The sequence below is a fragment of the Gadus morhua genome, chromosome 8 (assembly GCF_902167405.1).
Source record: "Gadus morhua chromosome 8, gadMor3.0, whole genome shotgun sequence".
In the NCBI taxonomy this organism is placed as follows: Eukaryota; Metazoa; Chordata; class Actinopteri; order Gadiformes; family Gadidae; genus Gadus; species Gadus morhua.
In genome coordinates, this window is record NC_044055.1 from 6427070 (window position 1) to 6442610 (window position 15541).

Here is a 15541-nt window from a genome sequence, read left to right on the forward strand (position 1 = left end):
CTTTGCCGTAATATTTTCAACTTGGTTTTCATATTTAGAATGTAATATTGCCAAATCGGTCAACAATGCAACCACCATTCTTTGAGCGAGGGGGAGAGAGAGAGGGAAGGGGAGATAGGGAATGGGAGAGAGTAAAAGAAAGACAATGAATGGCATCTGGGATTGTAAAAGGGACCACCAAGGCTTGAGGAAGTCCTAAATCTCAATAATATATCATTCTTGACCAGAGAGACAACCATTGAGGGAAACTCTTTCTATAGGTTCACAAAGTTAAGTTACAATTTACCAAGAGCAAACGACAATCACACGCTTTTATTTTATATTCAGTGTTCGTCACTGAATGTAAAACGACAAGCGACAAATATGTATAAAAAGAGACTTTGCATTTATACAGACGAGGCGCTGTTAGTAATTGATTTTGAAAGACTTGACCAAAGTGGTCCCTTTTCGATGCCTCCTCGATTTGGCTAACTCAAAGTGCTCAAATGTCTGCTGACTTGAAGCCACCATTACTTAACACATTACGTCTTCATCCAACCTTTATTGGCATGGCGGGTTTTTCCCCGGTTTCTACGATAGGAAACAGTGAGGAGCGGCGGTGTTTGGTCTGCTGTAGAGAAGGGGTCAGGTAACAGGGGAGGCCATGTTAGGCTGACCTGACCCTGCGCTCTGGTAAACTCATTATCTGGGGGGTCTTCGGCTGAAACAGCGAGAGGCAATGCCCTTCCTCGTGGCTGTGTGCTTTGTTGATGAACACCGCTGTTTCTCCACCTTATTGTTCTCGCAGACACCGTGAGACTTTAACGATGTTCAACGGAAACAACAAAATGACATTTTGAATCTGGGTGGGGTGTCACGCTTTTTGTGGAAAGACAAGATGTTTATTTAGGATTGACATGAAGATGACAAATGTCTGCACACTCGCCATGGCCTTTTTTTTCCTATTCGTGTATGTTTGCCATTATAGCTGATATATCAAAGGCATCCCGATGACTTCACCGGGATTGAGCGCGACGGGTTAGATCAGGTCTTCATGATGTCATGGATGGATCTAAATCCTTACCTCAACCACTAGCACATGAAATAGCTCTCCTCATTGGTCTTGGCCGTATGCGTAGAAACAAGTATACCCACAACATAGTTTTGTTTATGAAAGGAGAACATGACAGCACGGTTGAAGAAAAAAAAAGAGCCCTTCTTATCACATATCAAAGTAAATGCATGTTCGTATGGCTGTTCCTGTCTGTGTTTACCACTGTCTGTGTGTCCATGTGCCCCGGTATGTATACCTCTCTACTGATATGGACTTTTGAATGTATATCCGGCCATCTGCAACACACAATGCTTTCAATTCAAATCTCAAACACGGACCTCAAAGGGAATGAATAACTCCTTGTGATGACTACGTCTCCCCTCTGGGTTGGCTTTTTCCCCCCATAAGTGACAGAGGTTTGATCTGCGCCGTGTGTAGTTCTTCTATCTGATTCGGCTCCCGGAGGCAACATGTCATCCATCTAATTCACACCAGTTCAGAAACAACCAAGTGTAAACAGAGCGTAATCTGGTTTTGAACCCTAATCGAATTCTTGCCCCCTTTTTTTTCCTTGCGTAAACACATGAAAAGAACACACATACACTCACACGCGCCTTGTTTACATGGCCTGGCCTCCTGATGGTGCTCCGAGTTGGCAGTGCGGTATTGAGCCAAACCTTGATACCCTGCAGGCAGAGCAGACGTTTTGGTCAATCTTTTCAACGTGTTTTGCGGGTGAGATGTCACTATTTGGATCATTCTGTCGGCTCCTATTTGCATTAAGACCCCCTCAGTGACGGCTCTTCTCCTGATCAAATAAGCCTCTCCCTCCCCTCCCCTCCCTCCCCTCCCCTCCTCTCCCTCCCCTCGCCTTCCTCTCCTCCCCTCACCTCCATCCCTCCCCTCCCCTCCTCTCCTCTCCCCCCCTCCCCTCCATCCCTTCCCTCTCCTCCCCTCCCTCTCCTCCCCTCCCTCCCCTCCCCTCCCCTTCCTCTCCTCCCCTCACCTCCATCCCTCCCCTCCCCTCCTCTCCTCTCCCCCCCTCCCCTCCATCCGCTCCCCTCTCCCCCCCTCTCCTCCCCTCCCCTCTTCTCAATCAACAGTTTCCAGATCCACGAGGAAACATGCAATCAGTGCTGTTTCTCCCTTTCCCGCCAAGCCGCCAACAGCCTCTTGGCCCTACGGTGAATAAATGTGCACCATCTGTCACAATGGGTGCAGTTAATGCCCCACATTGTACGTTTAGTGAGCCCAAACGAGTTTCCAGGTTTAGTTAGGATTTAAAATAAATGCACTCAAGTGTGAGGAGATTTAGGGCAGTCATTTAGAAACAAAATGTCTTCGGTGTCGTATTAGCTTCCGAAGGCTTGTTAACGGGGGAACTTTGTAGCTGAATCACAGCTCAGCTCAGTTATCGGTCTTTTTTAACTTGATTTTAGCATTGCACCGCTTAAAACAAATGATGCGAAATTAGTGTGATACGAATTTGAAATGGGGTTATTAAAAATACTTTAACTATTTGGCTGCGTGTCTCGTGATAAGTCATGCAATTCTAAACTGGCTTCACAGTTCATCCCCACGCGTGACTACGGTGTCAGACTGGAACTAATCTCCTTACAAAATATTTAGAAGAACCACGTAACGTGAGTTATGGTTTAAAAGGATGTGTATACGGACACCCAGTGAAATCTAAAACTCCTCAGACTCCAACATGCTCAAGCCATCTTCTAAACAATATCCTAGATTCTGTAGTACCATCCCACCGGTGCACTGAAACATTTGCTCACATATATTTAACAAAGGTACCCGGTATTCATCGGAGGAAGTGTACATTTTCTCTCTCGGCTCACGTTCTCAGGGACGGAGCAGGAGGCCAATAACAGGCCGAGGTGGGGGCAGTCAGGGGTTTAACGACGGATTATAACAGATCAATGGTAGTGATCACTGGATGGCTCCCCATGCCTTCTATATCGCTTCCCAGGACCCTTCTTTGACGAGGGGTTAATGTGGGACACCGTTACTAGCGTTTGCAAAATCGAACATCCTGCAGAAGCCTTATACGCTCTTATAAGCTGATCTACAATACGGTAAAAAGGAATAATTATTTTGTTTGCATCGCTATCTGTTACAGCTTGATAGGGATCAGTTTAACTAATTATCCATCCGTCTGTCTGCCTGGCCATCCGTCTTTCCCTACACGATCTACCCTCTAACAAGAAAAAGCTGCCTAGTACGGTTTTGTTATAGGCCTACTGTTGACAGTCCCACTAAACTACAACAACAACAATGCAGCCCCGTGCGTACCCATCGGTCCCCAGATGCCATTCCGTCCATGCATGACATGACAGGAGTATGACCGCACCTTCAAAATAAAAGCTACCGAAATACACTTGTTGGCAAGGGATCCAGGGCAGGGAAAAAACAAAACAAAAACAAAAAAAAAGAGTTGCAGCAGCAGCAGCAGCGTGTCCTTGGGACGTCGCTACACCTGGCGTAGCGGTTGTGGTCGTGGTAGCTCCGGTTTCTCTTCAACAATTCCTCTGTCTGCTGTGTTCCTGGGAAACACGAAACCATTGCTGTATATTTAGAGACAAACGGCGACTGTCAGCACCATGCACAGCCAACCTTGACACCTGGGGTCTCTGCTGCTGTGCTTTGTGTGTGTGTGTGTGTGTGTGTGTGTGTGTGTGTGTGTGTGTGTGTGTGTGTGTGTGTGTGTGTGTGTGTGTGTGTGTGTGTGTGTGTGTGTGTGTGTGTGTGTGTGTGTTTGTGTGGGGTTGCCTGTGTGTGTGTGTGTGTGTGTGTGTGTGTGTGTGGGGGGGGGGAGTTTGTGTGCGTGTTTGTTGGAGGCTACAGTTGATTGAATATAAATTGCGTCAAGAAATACAAAAGAGAAAAAGCACAACATTTGCAAATCTGGTTTATTCATCAAAAGGGTCAAAGTTTGTTTCTTTTGTGCCCAAAAATGAAAAGCTGCTTTATTTATGTGAAGGTTTGTGATTTGAATCCGTGGGATGAACAACTATGGCCTCTCTGAGTTGTGTGTTTGCTCAAATACTGTTTATTGGAATGCAGTTATTCTAAGGATAACCCAAATATCTTTAGGAATATCCCAACCATCATGATGATTTTATTATGATTATTGTAATAATTGTTATTTTGATTTTCATAATAATTTACTTTATTGCCAACCCTTTTTAAAACATCATGAATCTTTGGTACGTTTGTCAGATCTCAGACACAGCCATGTATATTTGCAATCTAAAGCATAAATTGTTCTTCTACCAAATTGTAATTACTTTTTTTTTCATATGCCACTTTATTTTCATTTTTTTACTTAGCTACTTCCACAGTTGTATCAACTAGAGAGACCATTTAAATGTATTTATTGTTTAGCTGACACTGGAAACCAATTACTTTTCTCATCAAAATATGATATACTTTTTAAAATGTTAAACTTTTAAACATAACATTTATAATGGAAGTCATTGGAGCCTATGAACGTCAATATTTCACTAGAAACACGAATCTCAAATCGTTAAAGTGGTTCTTGTTTCACTGCCGTTGTCATAATTAAGCTATTGGAGTTATACTTTTCCAGCATTGGGCGTTTATGTGTGATGATTCGGAATTGGTTCCAATCGCAACTCTCCACTTTCTTGACACAGTCTCGTCTTTTGAACCATTATTCAACTGGCAAATAAAGTCACGTATTGGAGGGACAGGCAAATGTTGGACATCCACACATGTGTTCGTCGTTTTTGAGAACAAAGACATGGTTTGAGGCTACGTTCTTCATAAATTGCTGGTTGCCTGTTTCTGGTTGTTTGCTTCTGGTAGAAGTAGACAATTAGTTGGCTACGTTTCTAAAATGCTTGCATTATGCATTACTTTTTAACACATTGTGCTTTCTATACAAACAGTATGTGAAATGAAAGCTGAGAACCCACATATTCCAACAGTATAACCCATATCATTCTGTGGCCTTAACTCAACAAAGCTAGATGTGAGCAAATAACATCAATAAAAAACAAATAACATCTAACCCTTTTTTTTATTTTTGGTTCTTGTGTTTATACTCTTAGTCTTACTCTTTTCAGACTTTAAACTTTTGAACTCTATCCAAACCCCACACAACCCATCACAGTTTTCCAAATCATTTAGAGCCATCTTTCAGTTTTCCAGTTTTGCGTCAGCCCTTCAACAGCCGCAATCTCCTCAGAAAAGGCTTTTTCTAGTTCTCAACAGTATTTCTCCTTTTCTGCCCCTTCCTCTTCCTCCTCCTCCTCCTCCTCTGCATCCTCCTCACCCTCCTTCTCCCTCTTTCATTCCATCCTTTCAGAAGAGGAGGAAATGGTCGGCTCCCAAAACTAACTTGCGATTGGCCTATGAGCATGTAAAGGAGGTGGGAGAGAGCCAGGAAAAGAGACAGAGAGACAGAGAGAGAGAGAGGGGGGAGAGAGAGACATTGGAGCGTCAGATCACTGGCCTTTGCTTGTCAACAGGTGGCAGCGGCAGAGTGTGTGAGTCTCTTAGGAGAAAGCAGGAGACCGAGAAGAGAGAGAGAAAGTCACAGCAAAACTACAGCAACGGTACGGAAACGTTTTGTTAATCTGTTATTTTGGCTAGCTATGCAATTGCCTTTTCATTTGTGATTGTTATGTTGGTCAATTATTTTTTATTCGAACATTCACCGTGCATTATTCAATACTCCAGGAAAAGGAAAAAAGTATTAAACAAATAAACATTGAGCTTTTTTATGTTTCTACATTGCTTGGATTAATGTATTTTACTGCTGGGATTGTTAATGACTAGACCTGAATGCTTGATCCCTTTGCATTTGATTTATTTAGCTAGACTCCACATTCGACAGCTCCAGAATGTATAGCACATGGAAAGTGGTAACCCAACTTCCTTTCAGGTTGTTGATTCTGGTTCCCAGTCAAGTTGGAAAAGCATTAAGGATGCACTCAATCATGTTGGGCTGATCTCCGGTCTGTGTCGTTAAATACATAGGATCCCACTTGGCCTGTCGGAAGAAAGGAAGCAGTTGTGAGACTCATTCTGCTCCTCCTGTCCCTTGTGTCTCCCTCCTACCATTAGTCCTATGTCCCTGCCTGACTTATCCTCCCTAACCGACCCCGTCTCCCTTTCTCTGTCAATGTGTCTCCCTGTCATCTTTCTTTCACTCTCACTTCTAACTTTGCTGATCTCTGATGCCATCTCTCTTACTTTCTCTCTCTCTTGCGCTCTCTCTCTCTCTCTCTCTCTCTCTCTCTCTCTCTCTCTCTCTCTCTCTCTCTCTCTCTCTCTCTCTCTCTCTCTCTCTCTCTCTCTCTCTCACTAACTCACTCACTCGCTCTCCATTTCTCAAACTCACTCACTCGCTATCTCTCTTTCTCTCTCCTCTCTCTCTCTCTCTCTCTCTCTCTCTCTCTCTCTCTCTCTCTCTCTCTCTCTCTCTCTCTCTCTCCCTCTCCCTCTCCCTCTCCCTCTCTCTCTCTCTCTCTCTCTCTCTCTCTCTCTCTCTCTCTCTCTCTCTCAGTTACTCACTCACTCACTCACTCACTCACTCACTCACCCGCTCTCACTCTCTCTCCTCTGCTGTCTGGTAGTCAGGTACTGTATGAATGTGCCAGCTAGGGAGTGTGTGCTTTTGCAATTGTGAAGTAGCTAGTGACAGGGGGAGAGGGAAAGAGAGGGCTGGGGAGAAGAGTCGTAAAGTTGATTTATTGTACTGTCTTTAAACATAGCTCTACAGCCCTTAAATGCCTTCACCTTTTGAGTGTTAGTTTACAGTACTAGACAATAATAGGAAAACTAAGATTGTCACAATGAGCATCTATTAACTGTTAGTTTGCTTGGATTCTGACACAAATTCACAGCTGTTTGAATGATCATAAATAGTACTGTTTATTGATCCAAAAAGGCCACCCGTCACCAGACCATGAAGTGCATCAATTGCATTTATGAGCCTTTTCCATCATTGGATCAGGTTGTAGTTTTCTGTACGGAATCCTCTGATATGAAAGAAATATCTCCTGCTGTCAGTTCTGTAGATTTATATGTATTGCTGCTGTATTGGCCCGGGGTTTACACAGAAGCTCTGACAAAATGAAATACAGATGTTTAACACTGTGGGAGAAAGAGAGCGAGGGAGAGAGTGAGTAAAAGAGATTTATATTCGTCTCGCGGTCCTAAACGAGGGATTTGTAGAATGCCATTGCATGGTTTTTGGAGGGAACTTGATAAACAGTTTATGTGTCGGTTTTTCCCCACAACCAAAGTGGTGGCTGCCAAGTGTACCTTGTTGTTTCTCCCAAACAGTTTCCTGAGGCAAATCATCAGATTACATGAATTGAGCACCATGTTGACACCATGTCAAACCAATAAACACAATCTACTGCTGTCTGCTATGTGTAAAGACGCTTGAGAGCATTTGCTTTGTAAGAGACGGGTTTGTTTTCTGTAAGTGACTGACAGCATCACATAGAAATACACTAGTGCTGCTTTTTACAGTTTCCCAGCGAGGTGGTGCACACCGGCTTGTGGAATAAAAATCAACAATACTTTGAGATGATGACATTTTCAACGTGAGCTAAGGAAATCCCGGGGGTTTACAGGCAGAAAGGTCCCTCTGAATAAATTCAACAACACCACAATATTAAGGAGCATCCTAAAGTACTTTTCTCCGGTGCACAGAGTTTTCATCAAACAATGGCATGATAAGTGATTCTGGGATGCCGTCGAAGGCGGTTGTCATGGCCGTCCGTTGTCTTGACTGAGGGGACGGGTATGAGCGCGTCTCATCAGGCTGTAATCACTTACAGCTTTGTTCACTTCGCTTCATTTTCCTTTTTCCCTCTCCTGCCTGCAAGCTGGTGCAGAGGAAGGGAAAATCAACACACACAAACACACACACACACACACACACCTACACACACGTACTTGCACACGTAGTTAACCGCACATAAAGCCTCGACGTATGCTTGGTGTGCTTCTTTGTTGTTTTTTCCAATCCCCCCCCCCCCCCCCCCCCCGGGGGGCTCGTTCGGTGTGGTCCAGTTCAAACCTGGTAGGAAACAGCCATTCTTTTGTCAGATGAAGGGATATCAAACAAAAGACGCTAAGACCTGAAAGAAAACTGATAATAATGGATCTCGCTATTTTATTTTTGTTATTTTTGTTCCGGCAAACGCATGATCTACCTCTATATTACTATATTTCGTATTCCGATCTGTACAATGTCCCACAATGTCCCATTTCCAGATTTCAAAAGCGAACACGACGTCAATTACTAATCTACACAGTTACATTTAATTCTGTTCGTCCCTCCGCGTGCGTAACTATGTACATCTTAAATGCAAACATAGATCTTCAAAATGTCGAAAAAAACACATATGAATCACACTGATACATCCTTTTCCTTTTGTGTAACTTTCCAATGGAATCCCATCTGTATGACTCGGTGGTGCCTCATGACATCACCCGTGGAGTAGACCACCGGTCCTGACAACATGCCAATATAAATCAGAGGCACCAAATGATGCGTGGTCCCTGGAACGGGGGCGGCGTTGGCACAGGCTTTACACAAACAAAGGTGGTGCACGTGAACCCACCACCTCAGCTGAATCATATACATCCAGGCAACCGACCAGGCAACCAAATGCTAGCAACCAAATATCAGCAACAAATATCGTACATTGAAAGAGGTTCTACATATAGGACTGTTACAAAGGTCTACTTAAGACTCTCTACTCTCATACATCTACACATGCTTCCGCTTTAGACGGGCACTTTAAACTCGGAAAGGAGTCTGGCAGAGGAGACTGTGCTTAAATGTTTACGTTGTTTCTTTTGGTTGTGGTTACCTTCGGTAGCAACGTTCAGCGCATCCTATATGCTCTAAACTCTTTGTGTGTCTCTCTCGTTCTCCCTCGAATTAACACACAAACGCGTCCACGTAACTAGCCACCATCTCGGTGGTCCCAACGGCTACCGTCTCTTGGAGAGTAAACGCAGTACACAGAGGAGACAAACAATGTCTTTAACAGGCTCTTTGAAATACTCACATTGAAACGTTAGGACCGGGAAAGCATTTGACACTGACAATTTTACAGTCATGTTGAATTCTACTTGAGTCTGTTGTAAAAGGCACGTTGAAATTCTATCGGATTACTAGCCCCTACGTCCCAAAATACTTCTCAGGCTTGTGTGTGTGTGTGATCCGTCTGGCATGTATCCAGCGTTAACGTTTATGGATCTAATGGTGCATGGATGCATGGCTGCCCATATCTGTGATTGTGTACATCCATCATCCAGACAGCCATCTATGCGTCATCTTTTCCCTCATTTTATGAATCAATCAATTTAGTGCTTGGCGATAACTTTATTGCGGTGCCCACTATTTAGCCGAATCCCATTTTGTCCGTCCTCAGCGAACACACTTCACAATCACAAGTTCATTAATAACCACACACTCTTTTTATGCAGATTTACACTTTGCTTTTTTTGTCTTGCAAAAAGGAATTGTTCCAAAACAATCATCAATGCATTTCGTAAATACTCGTCGTCCTTTCTCTCCCCCATATTCCCCAAACGCTACATCCATCCTTCTCTTCCTGAATAGGAAGAATGGCTATGGTTCCCAGTAGGGCTATCACAGTCGCTCCTGTGTGTGTGTGTGTGTGTGTGTGTGTGTGTGTGTGTGTGTGTGTGTGTGTGTGTGTGTGTGTGTGTGTGTGTGTGTGTGTGTGTGTGTGTGTGTGTGTGTGTGTGTGTGTGGGGTGGGGGGGTTATTTAAAACCATCATCTTGACAGGGTGCTACAAACATACAAGTTAAGCATCTCTCGCATGCCAGTACTTGGTGACATCTCATAAAACTCAGACACTAATGTTACTTTAATGAGCGCCTGCTCCGCACACACACACACACACACACACACACACACACACACACACACACACACACACACACACACACACACACACACACACACACACACATGCACGCACATACATACACACGCATACACGCGCACATTCCCCCTATCCTTGACACAAAGGTCTAGCAGAGCCCAGAGGAGCCTTTTGTACAGCTGGCAGACAGCTTAACAGAACCGGACCCTCAATCTTCATGTGCACATTTACTACAAAGTAAAAACTATCAAGTTTAAGCTCTTGATATGTTTTGTCATGTTTATTGGTTCTGTCCCACAGTCAATGATTGCTTGCATCACTGGCAAGGAGGCTGATTCTATTCAGTTCTATTTTTTTAATCTTTTATCCAGTCTAACTTTCCCTAGAACGCCATCTATCTTCGGTCATAATATGTTTTCCGTGTCAGTGATTAAGCCATTAAACTGTATCGGTGGGTTCATCTAGCTTCTATGGTGTGATCTCATCGCCCTATATAGGCACCACCATCCGACCGCAGGGTTTTGGATTTCTGTTATCACAAAGAATCAGGGAAATATGTCTGTGTTTTAATCAAAGTGGAACATCTATTGCATCGTAATTCCAGCCTTATCTTCTCCTACTACAAGATTTGGAAGATGTGCAAATTGCACTGCAAACTCATTTGTGTAGCATTGGGAGAATTGCGGCCTAGGAGGATATGTTTTGGTGAGCTGACCTTTATTTAATTTTAAACTAAATGGGTCTCATTTTGTAATTGGCTGGTCTGTTAACGGTTGACCATATAAAAACGCCACAGGGTAGGGTTTTGCCAATGCCGCTTCAAAAGTCATTACGGCCCAGCTGGCTGGAAGAAGACCTGTTCATCTGGCAGTAGTACTTTTAAGGCCGTTTAAAGTCTACTCTGTGACTCTTTCTTTCTCAGAGCAACACGCACGCACACACGCATGCACGCAAGCACACACGCACACACTGTGTACAATGGGATACTCATGGTATGTTTCTCGAATTCGGTTTTTCTACCTAATCTGTTATCATAGTGTTTAATCTAAACTGTGTTTAAATCGGAGATTACCTAATGGAATGTTACATTTTTCATGCTGGATAACGGGTCAAAGTTCAAAGCACCGTGAGATAGGGAAAAATCGGTTTAAATTTGGATATTTCTGTATGGTTGTTATGAGATTCCATCACAAACATCCTACATATGTTTCCATTTGTTCTTTTGAGCTACTATATAATTTGAACATAATGCCAGCAGAGTAGTGTTGTTACATGCAACATTACACACACATACTACACACTCCATGAGGTGTATAGGAAGATAACTCTGGCACATGTTCTTCCTATAACACATAAGTATTCTTTCATTTTTTCCATGTGTTCCTTTCATATGAAACAGCAAAAGTACCCGTTTTAATATTTTTTTTACAGAATAAATAATGGCTACTGGTCACTCTCTTTCGACGTAATGACATCATATTCCACGACCAAGTTCTGCGCTCCTTTGAAGATGAAATTAAATTACTGACTTGGCACCATCTGTGGTTTGGCTTATAATGGTTTTGGTAAAAGTGATGACTGCAGCGTTTTATTTTACCCTACATTTCGCCACTTCCGTTCCCATTAAATTCACACACGAACACACACACACGCGAACACACACTAACACGCACACATTTACGTCACAGTTTCAGTTGCCTTGTTCGAATACACAGTGGCATCCAGGTCATATTTCGGTCCCCTTATAAAAACACCCTCTCTTGAGAACAAAGGCAAAGAACACTGTCCTGATATAAATATCGCTAAACGTGTCGTAACTGATACGGTTCTTTGTTCGCATTGTACTGAAGTGCTTATTTGTTATCGCTTTAGTAATGATGATGCTATTACCAGCCCTACTGAGCATCTTCCTCTCTGCAGTCCACCAGTTGACCCTGCAACACTAAGACCTTTGTCAGGCGTTGACACAGATCATCAGACCATGAACATTATGTAAACCCTTACCGTTATTCGCTCGACTGGCCCATGTGCGTATGAACGCATGTGAATGCACTGGTTATACAAACAGGACAAGAGTTCAACGCTCTTGGAAACAAAAGCCAAACTTTTATTTCCCATGTCCGTCTGTCCGTCTGTCTGTCTTTCTGTGTGTGTGTGTGCCCTCACCTCCAGCCATGATAACCAGACTCCTGTGGAAGGCTATGTGCTTACTGGTCGTTCTCCTCATCACCGCCACCTCACGGCTCTGCTGGGCGGACGTTGAGGCTGGGACACCGGCGACAGAGAAGGGCGTGACCTTCAGCCACGTGTACAAGATCGACATGCAGCCGGGCAGCTGTGAACAGAGCCAGCCCCAGGACGCAGGTTTGTGTGACGAAAACGGCACGGAGACTTGACACTGAGACCATGATTATGAAATAGGGATTTAGTGGAAACCTTTGTTCAACGCTGAGGGTATGTATCCTCCTGGGCATGGGTGGTCTTAGTGGGAATCAAACCGATAACTTTGACTTTATTCATGTTTTACAAATGGATGCTACATAGAAGCATTGAGATTACATATAGGCCTACAGAGGTGTGGTTAGAGATAAAAACAGACATCTTGTGACGGCTTCTGACTGGGCTTCATGTGAGTCGGTAGGGGTGTCATTGCATTCTATGGTGCTCGTCTTGAGAGGGTTAGAGGTCATCTAAATCATTCGCTCAAAACAGCTGTGGTGTTCTCCTGCTCCCACATTCAAATCACTAAAAGGCGCAAAGAAGTTGAATGGCCTTCCTGCTTATGGTGTCATCATGCATCAAGTCTGCGGGTGCAAAAAAGATAATGACCCTGCAACCTCCGTAGGCACTCTTATATGAACGTAGTCGGAGAAAGAAAAAATTATATTTAGGGCTTTTATCCAAAGAAACTAATAATAAGTACATTTTCTTATTGCTGTCGGTACAGTGAGGATGCTCATAGGACAAATGTCGAGCACAAACAATTGCCAGGTTAACCCAAACGAACAATGATAGCTAGGATAAGATGCTAAGTACTGTTTTTAAGTGCCAGGACGTACAAACATACAACAAGTGGGTAAGGGGGGTGTTCTTACGAGAGTAAGGGAGGAGGAGGGGCAGTGGGGGTAAGGGGGGGGCTATTGAATCCAAACCCATGAAGCCATTACAAACTCATGCTTACCCATTATCAACATTCATATCAACCTTTTCCTATTGTTTCTAAAACAGCTGTGCAGACTGGTTCGGAGAGCAGCCCCACAACCGCCGGCGGGACGGGGGAGAACGAGGTGGTTTTCAGACACAACATCCGCCTGCGGACGCCGGCCTGCGACTGCGGCGAGTCGGAGACCTTCAAGGCCCTGATGTACCGGGTCAACGGGCTGGAGGAAGAGGTCAACTATCTGAAGACCCAGTGTGCCGACGGGTGCTGCAACAGCAAGGGTGCAGGTAACAGATCATCAAGTCCCAGCTCTTCTCTGTTTTGACCCCGCAGTGGCGGAACGAGCTCCCTGCCAATGTCAGGACCGCAGTTGATCAGGTGCTATGAACGACGTCCATACTGTACCGACAGTGATTGTTTCACCTTCTTCTGACAAATGAACTTATTGTAAGTTGGTTTAGAAATAAGCATATGCTTAATGCCCTAAGTGTAAATGTAAATGTGACAGGAAGAGAGTAGATGCTTCTGCGCGATCGGTCTAGGGTTGAAACAAGGACCCGTTTAGTAACAAAATGCATTTTTGATCATGTGATGCATTGAGTGATTTGGTGGGCGATCACGAGGCTGTTTAATTGCCCTTGTTAATTGTCGTTTGCATACACTAGTGACACAGCCGACACACGCTCGGGTGAACCCTCGATGGGTAGAAAAAAACGTAGCGCAAAATGATCCATCACTCTCACGAACCCCCCCCTGCCCCCCACGAAATTCAGTTGATGTGTTTATTCCATCCGTCTCTCTTCCCAGAGCCTTCATATCTGCAGCCTGCCTAGAGTTGTTCCGATACTGGGTATACATCGGGTATCTGTGAGCACGTCATCGTAAGAAAACTCTTCAATAAGAACAAGTGCCGTTAGAAGTCACAATGCTAGATGATGTATCGTCATATAGCCTACTCAACTTCAGGAATCTGAAGGTATCCGGGAGGAAAAAATGGTTTCGGAATATGCGTGTCCCCAAAAGAATGTTCCGTTATCGGGTCTGTCTCTTCCCCAGGCGTGGACACCAGCTGCGGCGGCCACGGCACCTACCAGCCCGTCGCCTGCACCTGCGTGTGCGACCCGGGCTGGCAGGGCCCCGACTGCTCCGCCTCCGCCTGCGACCCCGACGACTGCAACGACAACGGGCGGTGCGTGGACGGCCGGTGCGTCTGCCACCAGGGCTACGCGGGGCCCGGCTGCGGCCAGCTGGCCTGCCCCGACAACTGCAACGACAAGGGCCGCTGTGTGGACGGGAAGTGTGTGTGCTTCCCGCACTACGGCGGCGAGCACTGCGGCGTTCAGCGGTGCCCCAACGACTGCGTGGGGAACGGGCGCTGTGAGGATGGCCGCTGTGTCTGCAGCCCAGGCTTCCACGGGGACGACTGTTCGCTGGGTGAGTGGTGATGGTGGCTCCCCCACCCCTCACCCTAACTGCTCCTGAGGAGGTGGCTGTCGCCTTGCTTGGCTGACACCGCCGTAGGGGGGAGCAGGGAGAGAATCCAAGTCCTGTTTATGATAGGGAAAATAATGGAATACGAGTTAATATAAGCAGAACGAAATTATTATCATGATAGGATCATGGGAAACAATAAAAATGAGCCGTTTAAAATATGCAGAATAATACATATTATACTTCATAAACAAATAATCAAATGAATGACCTTTGGCGGTATGTTAATTCATTCTAATATAGTTTAATATGTGAAGAAAAGCTCAAGACCAGTCGAAGTCGGCAGCAAACTGTGATCTGAATGGCCTCCTGCTATTCAAAGTCCCCTCAAACCCCAAACAGCTACCAAACAGCTGGCTTTATAAACATTACATACCACGATTTTAATCCTCAGATCATATCTGAGGAACACAAGAGAGCCTTTATGGCCTCTGGTCCAAATATGCCCTTAAGTACCTTTTTAAATTACCTCTTTCTTGCTCACTAACCAGAACCTTTTTCCAAACTTGGCCTCCAGTAGCAATGTGATGCAATTGCATAAACATGATTCACCCACCTTCTGAGACGAGGCTCCCAGGTCCCTGTCCCCGCGATGATGGATGAGCAGAAATGGGCCTTCATTTTCTTAATGCAAAATTGCAAAGCCACACAGTTGGGGTTTGAACCCATAATCAGATGACCCACACAACGGTTCAGTCTGCATATTGGCAGCTATCTGGAGGATAATCTCAGAGAAGGGCTCCCTCTCGTTCATGGGGAGCGCAGTAGCGAGGCCCTAATGACTGCGTGTGTAGGAGCGGTTTGATGTCGTCCAAGCTAAACAGTGGCTCTGTAACATGGAGAGGGAGGGGAAACAGCAGGTTTTACTCTGTGTGTTATTTTAGACTTTTTGAATAGAGATGGTCGTACGCCACAGGAGAAGGGAATGGAAAGGAGT

General features: G+C 44.8%; 1 protein-coding gene across 1 annotated transcript in view; it reads left to right on the top strand.

Annotated features, from left to right (window-relative positions):
• Positions 1–5352: 5352 nt before the first annotated feature.
• tnn (tenascin N) overlaps positions 5353–15541 on the top strand; it is a 33989-nt gene continuing 23800 nt past the window's right edge. Inside the window, exons 1-4 of the mRNA XM_030363025.1 lie at positions 5353–5625; positions 12126–12317; positions 13182–13400; positions 14170–14547. Of these exons, the coding sequence (XP_030218885.1) occupies positions 12128–12317; positions 13182–13400; positions 14170–14547 (787 nt within the window). The 5' untranslated portion in view covers positions 5353–5625; positions 12126–12127. The remainder of the gene's footprint in view (positions 5626–12125; positions 12318–13181; positions 13401–14169; positions 14548–15541) is intronic.